The sequence below is a fragment of the Gopherus flavomarginatus genome, chromosome 6, assembly GCF_025201925.1.
Source record: "Gopherus flavomarginatus isolate rGopFla2 chromosome 6, rGopFla2.mat.asm, whole genome shotgun sequence".
Classification (NCBI taxonomy): domain Eukaryota; kingdom Metazoa; phylum Chordata; order Testudines; family Testudinidae; genus Gopherus; species Gopherus flavomarginatus.
In genome coordinates this window covers 62,910,316-62,929,451 of record NC_066622.1, presented here as the reverse complement: position 1 = coordinate 62,929,451, position 19,136 = coordinate 62,910,316, and the positions used below count along the sequence as shown (strand labels likewise).

At 62.0% G+C, this 19,136-nt stretch overlaps 2 protein-coding genes across 15 annotated transcripts in view; one reads left to right on the top strand and one right to left on the bottom strand.

Moving 5' to 3' along the window:
- Window positions 1-10,788, top strand: part of INKA1 (inka box actin regulator 1) — a 33,472-nt gene extending 22,684 nt beyond the window's left edge. For 2 of the 3 annotated variants that reach the window (XM_050960284.1, XM_050960283.1), the window contains exon 2: window positions 9,867-10,788. In XM_050960284.1, coding sequence (XP_050816241.1) covers window positions 9,906-10,730 — 825 coding nt within the window. In that variant the 5' untranslated portion in view covers window positions 9,867-9,905 and the 3' untranslated portion in view covers window positions 10,731-10,788. Of the gene's footprint in view, window positions 1-4,317; window positions 4,422-9,866 lie in introns of those variants that run through there. The other variant, XM_050960282.1, reaches the window with a different exon arrangement.
- Window positions 10,789-11,457: 669 nt separating this feature from the next.
- UBA7 (ubiquitin like modifier activating enzyme 7) overlaps window positions 11,458-19,136 on the bottom strand; it is a 50,679-nt gene continuing 43,000 nt past the window's right edge. For 11 of the 12 annotated variants that reach the window (XM_050960059.1, XM_050960061.1, XM_050960062.1 and 8 more), the window contains 3 exons: window positions 13,269-13,370; window positions 12,630-12,730; window positions 11,458-11,804 (listed from right to left, as the gene is read on the bottom strand). In XM_050960059.1, the coding sequence (XP_050816016.1) occupies window positions 11,531-11,804; window positions 12,630-12,730; window positions 13,269-13,370 (477 nt within the window). In that variant the 3' untranslated portion in view covers window positions 11,458-11,530. The remainder of the gene's footprint in view (window positions 11,805-12,629; window positions 12,731-13,268; window positions 13,371-19,136) is intronic. The other variant, XM_050960070.1, reaches the window with a different exon arrangement.

The window sequence follows — 19,136 nt, the reverse complement described above, 5'->3', positions numbered from 1 at the left end:
CCGGGCAAAGGTGTTGACCTTTCCCCTCCCTTACCTAGCTCAGGTTACAGGTCCTGGCATCGTCCATCCCCTAAAGTCCTCCCCTGCTCTCCCACTCCCCACACAGACAGTCCCTACTGCATCACACCATGCACTTTACATCTTTGTCCCATAGACACTGCTTTACATCAGCCTTACACATGCTTAGGAAATGTTCTTAAGCAACAAGATCCAACATTCCCTCAAAACTTGCCACCTCTTTACCCCTCACCCATTTTCAGAACAAATCTTTCATTCTGTTTACCTATTCCCCATTACTCATACCAATATCCCTCTTAAGATTCCTAAATTTAACTATATGTTTCAAGGGTAATCTGAAAACTTCACAAAACAGTATCTTTAAATTTATCATAGTCCAAAGCATCTCCAATAGGCTTTCCATTGAATACATTTCAAGCTTTACCAGTTAATCTTGCAATCAGGGTAGGAACCCTCTTATCATCAGGGATTTCATATATTACGCACAGCCTTTCGAAAGCAGTCAGATATTCAGCAATATCATAATCTTCTCTGTATGCAGGACATAAGTGTTCTCATTTGTGGATTTTTGGATTGATGGGAGCTTTTGTGGTTGGGTGTGTGGGGGGCGGGGTTCTAGTTCTGCTTCTCTAAAGCAGGTCCAGTTGGTGTTTTGTCTCTCTTTCTTCTTCTTTTTTTTTTCTCTCTCTCTTTTTCTTCCATGGCCCTTCTGTATGCAGCCTCCTGTCTGGCTGCCTCTTTTCCTATTCCTTTTCCTTTTATCTCCAGTTCTTTCAGTTGCAATAATGTCTGGTGCTCCCTTTTCTTTTCTGCAACCTGCAGCCAAAACAGCTCCAACTTCGCAATCGTGTCACTGCTTTCACTCATTTTCCTGCTTTTCTGTTCTTACTTCCCTTTCCTGAAATAAGCAAACAGAAAATAACAAAACTGTGACCTCCTCCTGACTGTTCTTAGCCACTGCACTTAAGACTCAAAATCACAAATATCAGTGCTTAAAATGTAATCTCCACTTGGAGTAACAAGCTGCACATAGACCCTGCTCGCTGTGCCACTGTGACGTTCCCCTCTGGTGTTATCCAGACGGGTGATCTGCTAGGTCACTCCAGTCCTTGACTCTGGGAGCCAGCCTTACCCTGCTCTGCTGTGAGAACCCCCACTCCTGGGCTGTTCACACATAGCCTCTGGCATATAAAGCTGCTCCTTGGGTTGTGCAACTGAATGAAACTAGCCAATATTTCTGGTCCCAGGCACAACCCTAGCAACCTCCATCTTGCAGTGTCCAGTTATGTCTGCAGGACACTGCAAGCTTATATGAGTTTGTCAATTTAACAAAGAAATTGGTATGTATCAGACTTGTCATCCCAAGGGGAGTCTCTGACACGCTTCAAACCAAACACACTGCTTCAAGTGGAATAAACAAACAGATTTATTAACTGCAAAGATAAATTTTAAGTGATTATAAGTCAAAGCATAACAAGTCAGATTTGGCCAAATGAAATAAAAGCAAAATGCATTCTAAGCTGATCTTAACACTTTCAATACCCTTATAAACTTAGATGCTTCTCACCACAGGCTGGCTGGTTGCTCTTCAGCCAGGTTCTCCCCTTTGATCGGTGCTTCAGATGCTTGGTGTAGGTGGAAGAGGTAGGAAGACCATGGCAAATGTCTCTCCCTTTTATAACGTTCTTTCTTCCCTCTTGGTTTTGCCCCCGCCCCCCACTTCAGAGTCAGGTGAGCACTACCTCATCGCAGTCCCAAACTGACCAAAAGAAGGGGGATGACCCATTTGACAGTCCAACAGATCCTTTGTTGCTGCCTAGACCAGTGTCCTTTGTTCCTGTGAGGCTGGGCTGGGTTTGTCCCATACATGCCTTGATGAGGTGTGAACTGCCCCTCTGCTCTTAGAGAGTTTATGCCTGGGCTTATTTTAAGCCATGAGGATACATTTTCAGCCTCATAACTATATATATGAAATTATAACCTATAACATCACTATAACAACAATACTCAGTGCATCATGAGCTTTCCGAAGACACCCAATATGAAAAACTTTGCATTGGATAGCACACAATCATTTTACAAGAATGAACATGGGGGTTCTGGGGGTTCCTCTGAGGTACAGAGCATCACAGGAGGGCCAGGAGCTGAGCAGGAACAGGGGTCAGGGGCCAGGGGTTGGGAGGAAGCAGGAGTCGGAGGCCAGGGGTTGGAAGGGAGCAGGGGTCAGGGGCCAGGGACTGGGAAGGAGCAGCAGTCGGGGTCTGGGAGGGAGAAGGGTTTGGCATTCATGCAATGGGAGGGAGCTGGAACTGAGGGCTGAGCCAGGGACTCCTAAGCCAGGGAGTTGTTGCAGGCAGAAGGCCACTGGCACCTTAGGCCAGAAGGACTGGACGCAGGAAACACATCAGGAAAATGCCTCGCCCCCAACTAATGCCCCCACTTCGGCTTCCATCCCTGACCTCAATGCCCAACTGTGGCTGGGCTCCTGGCTCCCAGCCCCTGGGGAGGCAGAGACAGATTACAGTACAACTAAAGGGAGGGGGATTTGCAACAAATTAAGTTTTGGGGCCACTCCTTTAAATCTTGCTGTGTAAACATCTATCCAGTGAGGGGGGTGCAGTAGCTCCATGGGGCTGCCCCAGAGCAGCATGGGGCCTGGGCTCTAAGCAGGGGCCTCTGGCTGATGGGCTGTAACACGTGCTACTGCCATGCCAGGGCACCCCAGGACATAGGCATGGCAAGCTCAGGGAGTGGCATGTAGCAGGACAGCCCAGTGTGAGCCTGCAAACAGCTCTCCAGGGCAGGGTCAGCCCCAACCAGCCCCACAGCTCTGCCCTGTGGCCTCGCTGCCTTGCCAATGAAGGTGCCACGTCTACAGGCTATGCTATGCTGCTTGAACCACTGTTCTGGTCACAAGATCCCCACTCCCTGCCCAAAGCCAGGGATGAACCCAGGAATCCTGGCTCCCAACCACCCCCCCAACCCACTAGAACACCCACCCTCCACTCCCATCCCAAGGCAGGGACAGAACCCAGGAGTCCTGGTTTCAACATTCTAGCAAACATTTGTGTTTGCAGAAGGCAGGTTGTGCACTCTCCTGCTCGGCACACAGGACAACAGTCTACTGCTGCCGCAGGTGTGGGGAGCTCTGTGCTGTGGCTGTGAAGGGCCTTGCAGTTCCCTCAGCTCAGGGATCCCAGGCTGGCAACTGGATGGCAGGAGGGGCTTATCAAACTAAACCAACAGATTTTAAACGGAATTTAGGGTTATATACAAATATGCAAATTATTTGACAAAATGCAAACTAGTTTATTGAGCGATTTGCATACACAGTGCTCTTTTCCCCTCTGCCACCAGCTGGCCCTGCAATCTCAGCACACCAGAGTGGGCACCCTCTGCGGGGACTGCCCAGAGATTCCAGCTGAGCACAAACCACCACCCATCAACTGCCTGTCCCCTCCACATAGGGTGACCAGATGTCCTGATTTCATAGGGACAGTCCTCATTTTTGGGTCTTTTTCTCATATAGGCTCCTATTACCCCCCACCCCCGGCCCAATTTTTCACACTTGCTGTCTGGTCACCCTACCTCCGCACCCCTGCCCCACATCCACACCCAGCCTCCACAGCCCCCGCCCACCCAGAGCACTGCAAATGCCTTTCCTCTCACACACGCAGCACCCCCACGTGCCCACCCCAGCCCCCACCCACAGCTCTGCACCTGTCTGTCCCCACAAGCTCCCCCACACACAAATCCCATGCTCACCCCAAGCCCCCACCCACCCAGAGCTCTGCAACTGACTGTCCCCCACGTGCCCACCCACACAGAGCTCTGCAACTACCTGTCACCCCTCACACACCCCCAGCCTCCGCCCACCCAAACCTCTGCAACTGCCTGTCCCCCATGCCCACCCCCCCAGTGCTCTGCAACGGGGCTGGTGCCTTCGGTGCCCAGGGCTGGGAGGCTGGTGCCCTCAATGCCCGGGCTGGTGTGCCCATGGTGCTCTGGCTTGGGGGAGTCGATGCCTGGGTTGCCCAGAGATGGAAGGGCTGGCCACCCACCGGGGCCCCTCGCGCCGTCTGGCCCCGGCCAGTCCGGGGATGCCCGTAGTGGGCTCAGGACCCCGCCGCCCCGGGAGTCACGTTACTGCGGCCTCCCATTGGCCCGGCCCCTGGGTAGGGTGCGGGGGGAGAGACTGGGGCTCATTGGCTGCTCCGGGGCGGGGGCCGGGCCTGGGACAGCGAGCGCTTGGGATCCAGCTCGCAGCTCCGGGCCAGCGCCGAGCGCCGGGCTGGCGGGGCGCCCTGGGCTTCCTGCGCGCACCAGGCTGCCCGCCTAGCCCCCCACCCGACATGCGCCGCGCCCGGCTGGACGCCTCCCTCGGCCGCCTCCGGGCAGACGTGGTGAGTGGCCAGACTCGGGGCGCGCTGGGCCCGGGAGGGCGGCGGGTCCGGCCGGGCAGCCTGGCTCCCCCTGGCAGCGGCGGGGCAGGGTGGGGCTAGCCCGGGGAAGGGCGCTGAGGATGCAAGGCAGAGGCCAGGGACGTGCCTGGAGTACTGGGGCTCAGCTCTGCCCGGACCACGCGTGGCACCGCTGGGCTCGGTCGCCTGCCCGCGCTGGGCACATGCCAGCCCTGCCCGCTCCTGTGCCCAGAGCGGCACATGGAGCCGGCCAACCCCAAGCGGGGCGTCACCAGGATCAGGCCACAGTGTCGAGCCAGCCTCTGTGCTGGCCCAGAGCTACCCCCGCCCCTGCGATTGGGCCTGCCCGGCTCTGGGACCTCCGGGACCCTAGCAGGGCCCAGATTGCCCCAGCCCCCCTGCTGCTCTGCTGGCTTCGGGAGCTCCATGCCCGGGGACTCAGCCCGGCTCCAGCCTTGCCCTCTCTACATGGGGCGGGGAAGGGGCTGGCTGCCCACAGGGAGGTGGACGCTGGGCTGCCCTGCCACGGGGTGGGGGGATAGGGACGTTGGTGGAGGGCAAAGTGTGACCCGCTCGCTGTTACTGGCGACTGGAGGAATCTCCGGCCATAATTTCAAAACGTGACCAGGGACTTGGGGACTGACATGAGAAGCCACAGGGGCCTGATTCTGCCCTCAGCCTGCCTCAGGGACCTGATCTCCTGTGTGACCTGGGCACAGGCCTCCTCCTCTCCCCCGCTGGCCTCAGGGGGCCTGATCCCATGTGGCCTGGGCACTGCCCACTGCTGGTCTCAGCCAAGGCTCTTCTGAAAATCTGGTTTTCAGCCCCAGGGTGGGTGGACAGTGCTCAGTCCCTGGGCAGGGTTGTGCACACACGCACACACACATCTCCGGGCACCCACATGCACTTTTACCCGCACAGGCCAGCAGGCACGTGTGTTTTGTGTCCAGGGTTGGGTGGTCCCTGCAGGCAGGGGAGGAGCAGCAGGATTCCTCCTCTCACAGGCAGCTGGCACAGGAAGCCATTTTTGTTGGTTTACATCTGATGTCAAGAAAGTGCCGATTGCCGAACAACTGGTTGCTGGGTGACAGGATAGTGATGTCAGAGCTGGGGGAGCCAATCTGCCCAAGGGGATAGTGACATCAGAGCTTTGGGAGCCAATCTGCCTGAGGGGATAGTGATGTCAGAGCTTTGGAAGCCAATCCACCCAAGGGGATAGTGACATCAGAGCTGGGGGAGCAATCCACCCAAGCTGGCCTCAGTTCAGCCTTGACTGGCAGTGGCAGAGGTGCTGTTGGGCCCTGTCACTTGGGCCCATGTCTCCCTCCTGTAGGGTCTGCCATGTCCCTGGGCTGGGGCTAGGGCTGAACAGGCAGATCCTGTGGCTGTTCTGGAGCCCTGGGCATGTCCTCTGCTGTGGGAGTGGGCCCCTGGCACTAGCCCTGCTGTCTCTGGGCCCGTGTGGGTCTGCACACTTGGCAGGGCAATTTCCCTGGCCCCTGGGGAGCATGTGGCCCTGATGCCCTCAATGCCTCAGTTCAGGTTGGAGCTTTGACGGAGCCAGATGATAGATGGTTTCCATGGCATGTTGGATGCCAGGCTGCTGGGACCAGCTGCCCAAGCTACCCCCTGCAGGGCTGCGCTTGGCCGGGGCCTTAGCTGGTGTGGCCCAGAAGAGCTGGGAGCAAATGAGAAAGGGCCCGGCACTGCCTGCAGGGATCCTGGAGCTGGACATGCCCTGCGTCCATCCAGTCCCCCAGGACCCAGGGCAGTCTGCACACCCCATGCCTTGCAGCTGAGCTGCCCTCAGCTAGCAAGTGGGAGTCACCGACTCATTTCTACGACATAGGGACTGAGCCCGAGCCATGGTGCTGTTGCTTACGGTCGGGGACACAAGGGTGGAGCCATGGGGCGACTGGTCGAGCAGCCCCTTGTGGTGCAGTAGTGCAGGAGGTTTCCAGGGCTTGGGGCTGCAGCAGGCAGAGTGGCCGGGCTGCAAAGTCTTGGAATTGCTAGTGTTTCCCTGCAGGAAGTGCAGCAACGCCCTCAGTCGGGGCGCGGAGGGGGAGGCGTTGTGGCTGGCAGGCGCGGTGGGATGTGGGGGTGGCTGGAAGCAGGAGAAGCCCCACCCCAAAGCACAGAGCTGGCAGCACTAGGGAGACTCTCAGGCTGGGCTCACCTTGTTAAGGCCCCAAATGCTTCTGCTCCCATGGCCTCCCCTTGGCAAGGTTCCTGGCACTCCAGCCCCGACATGTCCCTGCTGGTCACCTACCACACAGTGCACACACTGTGTACCTGGCGGGACTGGGAGTCAGGACTCCAGGGTTTGCTTCCCTGTTGTGGGCGGGAGTGGGGGCTAGTGGTTAGAGCCAGGCTAGGGAGTCCAGACTCGTGGGTTCAGTTCCCAGCTCTGGCACACTTGTGTGTGTCCGTGGGGCAACCCCAGCCCCGATGTTTGCCCAGCCGTCTGGGTGTGACTGCAGGGGTTGGTACTGACAAGGGGACCTGAGTAGGTCCCACTGGAGGGTGCCTGTTGGCGTGGCTGGTGCCCCATGTGTGCCTGGCCCTGGTGAGCAGTTCAGCTCCCTCCTCCCCGGGCCCGATGCCTGCCCTGGCTGTGTGGGACAGCTCTGATGGGCCCCAGAGCGCATGTCGCCCCGTGCTGTTGGCACGTCCCGGTGGAGTGTGGCCCGCGGCTGCCCAGGCCCTGGCTCATGGCCCTTCGCTAGTGGTACATGCCTGCCCTGAGGAATTTCCAGGAGTCGGTGGGAGCCAGGGTCCTTTCACACCACTTTGGGCCAGGCCCATGTGGTGCCGCTTCCCTCTCTCCCCCAGTGCTGGGCTCTCCTGGGCAACCAGCATCTCTGGCCAGGCCCAGCTTGTGTAACTCCAGCTGCCATCTCTATTTGTCATGTCCCAGCGGCTGGGCTGGGGCTGGAACTGCAGCTGCCGATGCGGCGGGGCGGCTGCTTGCTCACCCTGACATGCCGCAGCATGCAGAAGGGATGGGCCCACTCGGTGCAGAAGCAGCAGGAAAGTGGTGCCCTGGGGCTGGGTGCACATCCGGGCAGCGGGGCCCTGCGTGTGCGGCTCCCCCTTGCAGCTCCACACCTAACTTGGGCGGACACTGCTGCAACTGCAGAGACCACTGCTTGAGTACCCAGCCCAACCCACCAGACCCCAGCATCTGCCAGGGTAGCTCCTGTAGCCCAGCTGGGCTTGCTGCCCAGGAGCCCAGAGCCTGGTGAGTCATCTGAGGGCTCCCCTGGGGGCTGAATGACATGGGGATCAGAGGGGGGCTCCTTGCAGTCGGTGTTTGGTGAGCATGGGTGGTGGGGGACAGCATTTGTGTGGAGGTAGGGTGTTTCTGGGGGAGGGTGTGGGGTAGGGTATATAGATGGTGGTGGGGTGTTTATGGGAGGTGTGGAGAAAGGCCAGAGGGTATATGGGGGAAGGACATGGAGAGGGTGTATACAGGAAAGGGATGTGGGGCATGGTATATATGAGGTTGTGGTTGCATATGGGGTATGTGGGGACAGTAAGGGGGGTGGATGGGGGTGTGTGGATGGAGGGGGTGGAGTGGCAGGGGGTGTATAGGGGCATGTGGATGGGGGGCATGGGGTGGCACGGAGTGTATAGGGGCATGTGGATGGGGGGCATGGGTGGCACGGAGTCAATGGGGGGTGTGGGGATGGATGGGGAGCAGAGTGGGGATGGGGTGAGGGATGGATGGGGGCATGGGGTGGATGGGGACTGTGAGGACAGGGCATAGGATGGATGGGGGCACGGGGGACGAGGGAATGGAGCAGAAGGTGAATGGGGGAAGGGAACAGGTCGGGGTGGATGGGGGTGTGGGGTGGTAAAGGGTGGATGGGGGCATGAGTATGGGGCAGGGAGGTGGATGGGGAGCGTGGGGACAGGGCAGGGGGTATGTGGGGAGGGCATGTCGTGGATGGTGTGGGCACTCTGGTGTTCCATAGCCAGTCACTGGGGACAGGGTTGCTGCCATAGAACGACCTGGCCCATGGGGCTGGGCCCCGCCCTTGTGCCCAGCTGATAATCCCTGAATGTCCATCCCATCCTGGCTCCTGCGGGTCTTGTTGCCATTGGGCCGGTGCTGGGAGAGCATTGGAGAGGACCAGGACCGCGGACGGGGTGACACGTGTTGGGATGAGGGAGACAGTGATGGGGCTGTTTGAGGCAGGGGATGGTAATGGGGCTTTATGAGGGGACAGGGCTGTTGGAGGTGTTGGGATGGTCATGGAGCTGATGGAGGCAGGGGACGGGGCTTTTGGAGGTGTTGGGACAGGTGATGGGGGACATAGCTGCTGGAGGCGGGGGATGGGGCTGTTGGAGGTGTTGGGCTTGGTGATAGGGTTGTTGGAGGCGGGGGACGAGGCATTTGGAGGTGTTGGGAGAGGTGATGGGAGACAGGGCTGATGGAGGTGGGGGATGGGGTTGTCGGGACGGGGGACAGGGCTATTGGGAGGTGTTGGGATTGGTGATGGGTGACAGGGCTGTTGGGACATTGATGGGGCTGATGGAGGTGGGGGATGGGGCTGTCAGGACAGGGGACGGGGCAGTTGGTGTGGCAACGGGGCTGATGGAGGTGGGGGATGCGGCTGTTGGAGGTGTCAGAACATGATGGGTGGCAGGGCTGTTGGAGATGAGAGATGGAGCTGTTAGGGGGATGGGGCCGATGGGGGTGTTGGTATGGCTGTGGGGGTGGGGCTGTTGGAACGTTGATGGGGCTGATGGAGGTAGGGGATGGGGTTGTTGCGAGGGGGACGGGGCTGTTGGAGATGTTGGAATGGGTGATGGGGCTGATGGAGGTGGGGGATGGGGCTGGTGGAGCTGTCAGGATGAGTGATGGGTAATAGGGCTGTTGGGAGGACAGGGTTCTTGAAATGGAGCCGGGGCTAATGGATGTGATGGATGGGGCTGTTGAAGGTGTCGGGACGGGCAATGGGTGACAGGGGTGTTGGGACAGGTGACGAGGCTGTTGGAGGTGTCTGGATGGGTTGATGGAGGCGGGGGATGGGGCTGTTGGAGGTGTTGGGACGAGTGATGGGGCTGTTACGGAGATGGGGCTGTTGGGATGGTGACAGGGCTGATGGAGGTGGGGGACTGGGCTGTTGGAGGTGTCGGGATAGGTGACAGGAGACAAGGCTCCTGGGGAGATGGGGTTGTTGGAAGTACCAGGACAGATGATGGGTGAAAGGGCTGTTGGGGGAATGGGACTCTTGGAGGTGTTGAGATGGGTGATGGGGGCAGGGCTGTTGGGTGGACAGGGCTGTTGGGACGGTGATGGGGCTGATGGAGGTGGGGAATGGGGCTGTTAGGGGGACGGGGGATGGGCCGGCCATGCTGCCCAGGGGGCCAGTGCAGCAGGGCAGTGATAACGTCACCATGTTCCTCTCCCCACAGTTGTGCCTGCGGGCAGCGGGGGACACACTGCGGGACCAGATGCAGGGCATGATGCGGACTCTGCATGAGCTGAAGCGGATGCCAGGCCCAGCTCCGCAGCTGGGCCTCCCCAAGCCGGCACCAGCTCCCCCCGGGCCCTGCTGGGAGCGGCCTGCAGAGAACCGGGCATCGGCCGTCTCAGAGGCAGACTCTGCCTGCTGCCTGGAGCTGGCGGAGGAGGAGGAGTGCGCACCGCCCGCTAGTGAGAGGAGCCTGGAGTTCGACTCGGGCTACTCGGAGGTGTCAGGGGGCACGTGGCAGGAGGAGGGGCCAGTGCTGCGCAGGAACCCCCCGCCCTCCTGCCAGCGGGTACACAGGCTCTCCACAGGGGGCTTCCTCCGCAGCAGCCCTAGCCAGGTCCCTGGCCGGCGGGTCCGGCCCAAGTCCACTTCAGATGCCTGCCTGGAGCAGTGGCGGGTGCTGGAGCCAGCGGACACGCAGGACTGGACTGTGGCACTGCTCTCACAGAGCCGCAACCGGCAGCCGCTCGTGCTGGGTGATAACTGCTTTGCTGACCTGGTGGAGAACTGGATGGACTTGCCTGAGGAGAGTACGCTGCCCCGCCGGCTGGCCAAGCCCCACAGCTTCTTGCTCAACCTCTCGGGCAACGTGCGGCGCAAGCTGGCCAGTCTGGCACGCCCAAAGGGCCCAACCGCCCCCCAGCCTGGCCCCAAGCACCTTGGTGGGCGGGCGCAGGGACCCCTCTTCCACCAGTCACATGGCGACATTGCCAAGCTCACCACGGACTGCACCCGCTTCGCTGCGCTCCTGAACAGCCGCAGCCGACAGCCAATCATCTGCAACGACATCATCGGCTACATTTAGCCCCGCCCCCAGCACATTCCTGTCCCAGCTCTGCATTTTTACCCAGCTATGTAAATAAACAAACAGCTTTTGTATGGAACGTGCGACCAGAGCCCATCGCTTGGGGGAGAGGGGGCAGTGCTGGGCACGGCCAGAGCCTGTCACTGGCCCAGTGTGCTCTTGTCCTCACCAGGGACTTTGTGCCAGCTTCAGCTGGGTGGCTGCAGCCTGCACTGGGGCAGGGGAGGGAGCCTGGCTCACCCAGATGGTGCACACGCAGTGCACATATCCACACACACAGAATGATCAATGCATGCACACGTACTCCCCCACAGTGCACATGCAAGCACTGCGTGCTGCACAATCATGCTGTACACACAGGGCACACTCATTTAAATGCTGATTTCCCCCCCTTTTCCCTCGCCAGCTGCCAGGGAGCTGCCGGTGCAGGGGTGCCAAGCTGTCCTGCCCCTGCCCACCTGAGGCTGCCATGCCCAGCTCCCATGGTTGAGGCGGCACCAGGCTGGGCCCCGATCTATGGCACAGAGTTGGTGCTGGTGCCAGACTGTCCCAAGACTAGGGGGTCCTTGAAACAACTCCAGCCAGGTCCCTCGCTGTCCCAGAGGCTGCCTGGGGAGTGGGGCTATTGAACCTGTTATGCCCCTCCTTATTTCAGCAAGAGAATTGCAGCCGGTGAGTTAACGGATGGAGGTACTGCCCAACCCCCCCAGAATGAACAGTCCTCTGGTCCAACTGACAGGGGCAGGAGTTTATTAGCTGTAGGAGGGGGCGGGGGCAGGCCTCACTCCTAGGGCGCCCATCTACATCCTGGGCTTTCCACTGCAAGGCTGGTGAGAAGGGGGCCAGCGTCCCGCTGAGTATCTCGCGGCCCTATAGCGTGCAGCCGAACCCCCACTGCCTGTCTGTGCCCAGGGAGGCACCCGGCAGCAGGCTTCACTCAGCCACAGGGCAGCCAAACATGCACGGGCGGTAAGATGTCGTCGTCCTGTTGGTCCTCGCAGACCAGGTCCAGCACCAGGATGCGGGGGGGGCGGCCAGGCTGCTCCAGGAGGCCCGCCCACCAGCTGCGTCAGTCTAGGGAAGGGGAAGGATGAATAAGCCATGGGACATCCAGCAGGAGCCAGGCCCAGTGTATGTGCCAGACAAACCCCTGGCGACCATCAGTGGAGACCTGGCAGTGCCAGTGGGCACAGCCCTGGCTGCGGAGGGGGCTGGGGTCCAAGCACCCAAAGCCAGGTTTGAAGAGCCCCTCTGTGTGGGTGTCCAGCTGGCCTGCCCAGGGCAGCAGCCCAACCTGAGTGACTCCCCATGCCAGACCTGCGGGGGTCGGTCCCTGCCCCTCGCCAGGCTCCCCTAGCCTCACCCACCCTGTGCTGATCCTGGCCCCAGTCCTGCTCCTCACCGAGCCCAGGGCACTGGCAGGGGTCTTTGGCTGGAGGAGCTCCCATGGCCAGGCCTGAGGGCAATGCCACCTGGCCCTCGCCGCCTCCCTGCTGAGCACAGCCAGCAAGGGGCCAGGCGGGGGTCCCGATGCAGGAAGCAGGATGTTTACCCAGTGGTCAGACTGGCTGGGAGCCAGTGATGCAGCTGTCGGAGGAGGGGGGAGCTGGAGTCCTGGTGAGTGGGGGAGGGGCAGTAGGGGGGAGAGCTGGAGCCCTGGATGGGGGGAGGGGCAGGGGGGAGCTGGAGTCCTGGCAACTGGCAGGGGAGGGGCAGTGGGTTATGCAGGAGCTGGTAGCAGGGGGAGCTGGTGCTGGTCCCCAGGACCTCACTGGGGATGGGGGTTCATGGGGTGATGCCCCCTACTACAGGCCCATCAGTCCCCTGCAGAGGGAGGGCAGCCAGCCCAAGGCCAGAGGGGAGCCGACTGCCAGCCCAGATGCCCCGGACAAGGCCTACCTGCGGGTGAGCTGTGCCTCACGTTTCTGCTTGGCCCAGAAGCTGGCATAGAGAATGGTCACCCCACACAGCAGTGTGCGCACTGGCAGGCCGTGCACCCCCTGTAAGGCAGGCGGGGCGACAGGAAGGGGGCAGGTCAGTGCCAGGCCCAGCACTGGGCGCTGGCTTCCCATAGGATTTTGTAGAATAGGAAAAAAGGTGTACGTGGGGGGTCTCCCCCCCCACCCCACACCCGGGTCTCTCCCAAGCCCCAGATGAGGCTGTTTCCCCAGCCACTGGGTAGCATCAGTGGCTCCCCTCAGCACAAGTCCCAGACTGGATGTGCCTGGACTAGGCCAGCATGCAGGGAGCTGTCTGGAGAAAGTGGGCCAGCCAAGACCTTCCCAAGCAGCCATGTCTGGCAGTGGCCACCCCAGAGAGACCTGGGTAAGGGGTGGGTGAGAGCTGCGGGGGAGGTGAGTGCCTGCCCGGGGTGGGGGCAGACTGCCCAAGGCCCAGCCACTGCCTTTAGGCAGTGGGGACAGGGCTCAGGTCCCAGAGGGAAAGTGGGGGTCAGCAGGATCGGGGGCAGGGACACAGGCCTGTTCCCACAGCCCCACCCAGCCCAGGCTCTGGTGCAGGGGAGGAGGTGAGGGTCACCTGCAGCTGGTCCAGGAGCTCCTGCAGGGTCAGCTCCTCCCCATGGGCGCCGATCCCGGGCACCTCGATCCGATGCCAGCAGCTCCATGTCTCCTGGCCATACTGATGGGGACACAAGGGCAGGCTGATGTCAGCATGTGGTGGCACCCCCCTCCCCCACCTCTCTGTAGCCACCACAGGGCCAGGGAGCCAATTCTCCCCATCTTCTCTTCCACCCCTCCCCCTGAGCACCAGCTCTGTGCATGGCCATGTACACTGACACAGCCCTTCAACACTGACACACGGATCTCTCCCTGCTCTGCCCATTAATACTGGGCTGTGGGTCATGAGGGGCATTGCCAGAGCTGGCAGGAGCTCGGGGCTGGGCTAGCAGGGGCTGTGGGTCGGGAGTGAAAGGCATTGCCAAAGCTGTGAGGGGAGCCTAGGGCTGGGCCAGCAGGGGCTGCGGGTCGGAGCTGAGGGGCACCAGCTGAGCCAGGGGGGTGGGTTGCCTGGCCGGTCTCTTGCAATTCCCTCCTTTTCAGAATAATCAAAATCACCCCAGAACGTGAATTAGAAAATCCACATCCTGACAGTGGGGCCCAGAGCCTCTCTGGTCAATCCAGCACCCAGCCCACTTCCCCAATGCCTGTCCCAGTCCTGGCCTCTGGCTGGTGAGGGCGAGTGCAAACAGGACCCTGCATCCAGGCGCAGCAGTGTTAGGGCATGTGGGCTATGCCCAGCCCTTCCACCCCCTCACATGGGGACGTGCAGGATGCAGAGGTCACGGCAGGACTTACGGCCTGGGGGTGGGAGTGGGGACACTGGAGGGGGGAGGCAGGGCACAGCCCAGCCCCAAGCAGACTTGAGCACAAGCTCTGCTCGCCCCACAGGGAGCTGGAGCCCCCGGCTGGCCGGGCTGGGACAGGAGACAACACCCCTCCCCTGTGGGCTGTGCCCAGGCATATAGCTCCCCTGTGAGCATTGCCAAGGTAGTGGACTGGCGGCTCCTGCTGCCGTCTGTGCCGCCAGCGCTGCCAGCGCCAGTGGGGGTCTGGGCTGCTGAGCTCTGGAGAGGCTGGGCTGGGCAGCCCTGCACAAAGCCCCATTGAGGCAGTGCTCCCCCCGCGCACACACACAATCAGTCATTTCTTCTGCCAAGCCCTGCGGATCTCTGCCCTGCACAGGACCCAGACAGCTGGGGCTGGGGGCAGCTTTGACTGCCAACAAGTCAGGCCGTTCTGGGCAGCCTGGATGTGGGGAGAGCACACATGGCACACAAGGCCATCAAAGGGGAGATATGTGGAGTGCCTGGGGGGGGGGGGCAGGAGTTCTCACTGGCTCGGCCCTGGCATGGCTCATCCCCCCAACCCAAGGGCCAGCATCACCCCAGCTGGCCCCACCCCGGGCTGCAGAGATGTAGGGGGCAGCACGGTCGCCCCAGCCACCTCCTGCACCACAACTGGCCAGCCCACAGCACTTCCCCCAAGCCTCACAGCTTCGCTCCCAGGCCTAGTGCCCACGCTGCTCAGTGCCAGCCCCAGGGCAAGCCAGGCTCCTACTCCTCCCCTGCGGGGCTCTCTGCTCAGCCTTCCAGCAGGGCCCCACTGTGCCAAGTTCCAGCATCCTGCTCCTGGCCACTCTGCTGCCCTTCCGGCAGTGAGCTCACGGTAAGGGAACTTGAGGCGCAGAGGCTGCAGGACCTGAGAAAACCCTTGCAGCAAGCCTGGCAGAGCTGAGCATGGCCCCTGGCTGGGCAGCTTGGGCTGGGGTGGGTATGCTGGGAGCAGAATAGCCTGGCCATTTGCTGCAGCTGGCCCTGGCCATTTGCTCTTGCCAAATGCTGCCGCAGCTCCATGGGGCAGCGGGACTCCACTCCTTCTCACCTGGGTGGGACAAGGTATTAGCACCTGGCCGCTCCCTGCCCCCATCCCCTTCGCCACCTGCAGCCTGAGAGCCTGGCAGAGTTAACACTGTGCCTGCCATGGCGCAGCTCCTCCTCCGGCCCCCACACGGAGCTGGGGGCCCTGCCTATGTGGGCACTGCCCCACATCCCCTCAGCCCAGCCTGGGAGATGCCAGCTGTGCCCCAGGAGCTCAGAGCACAGGCCTGGGCCCAGGACTCCTGGGTTCAAGTCCTGCCTGATGCTGCCCCGTTGAGTTAACCTGGAGCAGCCTATCCGCTCCCAGCACTTCACGTCTTCTCTGGGAAAGGGGCTGATGCTCCCACGGGGGCTAGCCGGAGACTGTTCTACTCTTGCCAGCCTTCGCCCCCTTCCTGCCCCCAAGGGCAGCAGGGCGCTGACCCGGACGTCTCCGCTCCTCTGCACATTGAGCCAGAGCTCAGCACGCTCAGGGCAGCCAGGCTGCGCAGAGCCCACAGAAGCCAGCCTCTGCCCCTGCTGTCCTTGGCCTGCTCTCCTGCCAGCCCCTGTGTGCTTGAGCCGTGGCTCCACTGGTCTCCCAGCCAGGGAAGGGCTCCCCCAAGGCATCCAGGCCTTAAGAGGGGCTCTGGATCGCCTTTGGCTGCAGCTTGGAGCGCTCAGCAGGGGGTGCTCTTCCCTGGCTGTCAGTGATTGGGCCAGCATGGGCAGGGTGCTGCGCAGCAGGGTGTGGCAAAGGGGGTTCTCCCTGGCCCACAGGGCCGGCTTCCTTGCCCCTTTAGGGGGTGCTCTCCTTACCCATGCTGGGACCAGTGCACAACCCCATTGCACCCCAGGCCCAGGAGCTGCGGTATTGCTACTGCCAGGGTCCTGGCCAGGCTGTGGGGTGCCCTGCTTCTTGCGGGGGGTGGGGGAGGGCTGTGGGGTGCACTGCCGGGGAGGGCTGCAGAAAGGCAAGTGCAGGCCGGGAGCTGAGCTAGCTGCATTAGTGGAAATACATTGAGAGAGACATGCCTGGTGCCTCCTCTTCCCTGTCACCCCAGCCAGCCTGGCTCCCCTTCCCCCTCCCCCACAGGCAGCCTGGCTCCCGTCAGTGCTTCCTGTGCAGCAGGAAACTTGCCTCCTCCCCCTGACACATGGTCCCAATTTAGGGCCCTGCCTTCCCCTCCCCCCACTCCCCATCTGCTGCTCAAGCGCAGTGTCAGGCCTGCAGAGGGGAGCAGAGTAGGGGGGTGCCCATCCCAGATGGGGAAGAAGAATGTGGGGGGTGGCCATCACAGGCTGGTGGGGAGAAGAGCTGGGAGGGTGCCCGTCCCAGGCCGGGGAGGAGCCAGGCATTGGCACACAGCAGGGATGGGAGCAGTTGCTGGGTGGCACTGGCAGGGGGAGAGCTAGAGATGGCTAGGGGCATCATGCTGAGCACCCAAACTTTGGATGAGATGGCCTCTGTCCCCCCAGCTCCACAGACAGCCTCTCCCCACCATGCCCCACAGACAGATGGCTCCTGCCCCCCACCCCATAGTAACAGGTCCCCGTGCTCAGCCCTTGCTCTGCACACAGGCCCCTGCTGCCCCATTGCTCCCCACACCTCTGCTGCATCCCCTGCTGCCCTACAGCCCCCCGCTGCCCCACAGTTCTGCCTGCTTCCTCAGCTGCCCCACTGCCCAACAGCTCTGTCTGCTCTCCCCACTGCCCTACAGACCCCCACTGATCCCCACAGCTGTCTGCTTCACCCGCTGCCCCACAGCTCCATCTGCTCCACCCCCTGCCTTACAGCCTCCCACTGCCCTACAGCTATGCTTGCTCCCCCCACCTGCCCTACAGCCCACCACTGCCCCACAGCTCAACCTGTTCCCCCCACTGCCCCACAGCTCTACCTGCTCCCTGCACTGCCCCACAGCCCCTCCACTGATCCCCTTAGCTCTTCCTGTCCCCCCACTGCCCTACAACCCCTTGCTGTTCCACAGCTCTGCCTGCTCCCCCCCACTGCCTCAGAGCCCCACAGTGACCCACAGCTCTGCTTGCTCCCCACACTTCCCCACAGCCCCGCCTGCTCCACCGGATGCCCTACAGCCCCCACTGTCCCACAGCTCAGCCTGCTCCCCCCCACTGCACCACAGCCCTGCCTGCTCCCCACACTGCCCCACAGCCCCTCCACTGATCCCCCACAGCCCTGCCTGCTCGCCCGACTGCCCCACAGCCCTTCCACTGATCCCCCACAGCTCTGCCTGCTCCCCCAACTGCCCCACAGCCCCTCCACTGATCCCCACAGCCCTGCCTGCTTCCCCAACTGCCCCACAGCCCCTCCACTGATCCCCCACAGCCCTGCCTGCTCCCCGCACTGCCCCACAGCCCCTCCACTGATCCCCCACAGCCCTGCCTGCTCCCCGCACTGCCCCACAGCCCCTCCACTGATCCCCCACAGCCCTGCCTGCTCGCCCGACTGCCCCACAGCCCTTCCACTGATCCCCCACAGCTCTGCCTGCTCCCCCAACTGCCCCACAGCCCCTCCACTGATCCCCACAGCCCTGCCTGCTTCCCCAACTGCCCCACAGCCCCTCCACTGATCCCCCACAGCCCTGCCTGCTCCCCGCACTGCCCCACAGCCCCTCCACTGATCCCCCACAGCCCTGCCTGCTCCCCACACTGCCCCACAGCCCCTCCACTGATCCCCCACAGCCCTGCCTGCTCGCCCGACTGCCCCACAGCCCTTCCACTGATCCCCCACAGCTCTGCCTGCTCCCCCAACTGCCCCACAGCCCCTCCACTGATCCCCCACAGCCCTGCCTGCTCGCCTGACTGCCCCACAGCCCCTCCACTGGTCCCCCACAGCCCTGCCTGCTCCCCGCACTGCCCCAGAGCCCCTCCACTGATCCCCCACAGCCCTGCCTGCTCGCCCGACTGCCCCACAGCCCTTCCACTGATCCCCCACAGCTCTGCCTGCTCCCCCAACTGCCCCACAGCCCCTCCACTGGTCCCCCACAGCCCTGCCTGCTCCCCGCACTGCCCCAGAGTCCCTCCACTGATCCCTCACAGCCCTGCCTGCTCCCCCAACTGCCCCATAGCCCCTCCACTGATCCCCCCAGCCCTGCCTGCTCGCCTGACTGCCCCACAGCCCCTCCACTGATCCCCCACAGCCCTGCCTGCTCCCCCGACTGCCCCACAGCCCCTCCACTGATCCCCACAGCTCCTCCTGCTCCTCTCCCTGCCCTACAGCCCCTCACTGCTCCACAGCTCTGCCTGCTCCCTACACTTCCCCACAGCCCCCAACAGCCCTGCCTGCTTCCCCCTCTGCCATACAGCCCCCCACTGCCCCATATCTCTGCTTGCTCCCACTGCTTCCCGCTGCCCCACATATCTGATGCTCCCCCCACTGATCCCCACAACTGTCTCCTCCCCACGCTGCCCCACAGCCCCCCGCTGATCCCCAAACCTCAGCCTGCTCCCCCTCTGCCATACAGCCCACTGCTGCCCCACAGCTCTGTCTGCTTCCCCCTCTGCCCTATAGCCCCTGCTACCCCACGGCTCTGCCTGCTCCCGTCTGCCCTACAACCCCGCACTGATCTCCACAGTTCTGCCTGCTCCCACCGCTATCCCACAGCCCTTCATTGCCACCGAGCTCTGATGCTCCCCCCCTCTGTCCTACAAAACCCCGCTGCCCCACTGATCAGCCTGTTCTCCAATGCCATACAGCCCCCCACTGATCCCCAAAGTTCAGCCTGCTCCCCCATCTGCCCTACAACCCCCCTGCCCCATATCTCTGCCTGTACCCACTGCTTCCCTATAGACTCCACTGCCCCACATATCTGATGCTCCCAACACTACCCTAAAGCACCCCACTGATCCTCACAACTTTGCCTGTCCCACCTCTGCACTACAGCCCCTGCTGCCCCACAGCTCTGCCTGCTCCCCACTCTGCCCTACAGCCCCTGCTGCCCCACAGGTTTGCCTACTCCTCCCTCTGCCCCACAGCCCCCCACTGCCCCACATCTGTCTGCTCCCCCCAC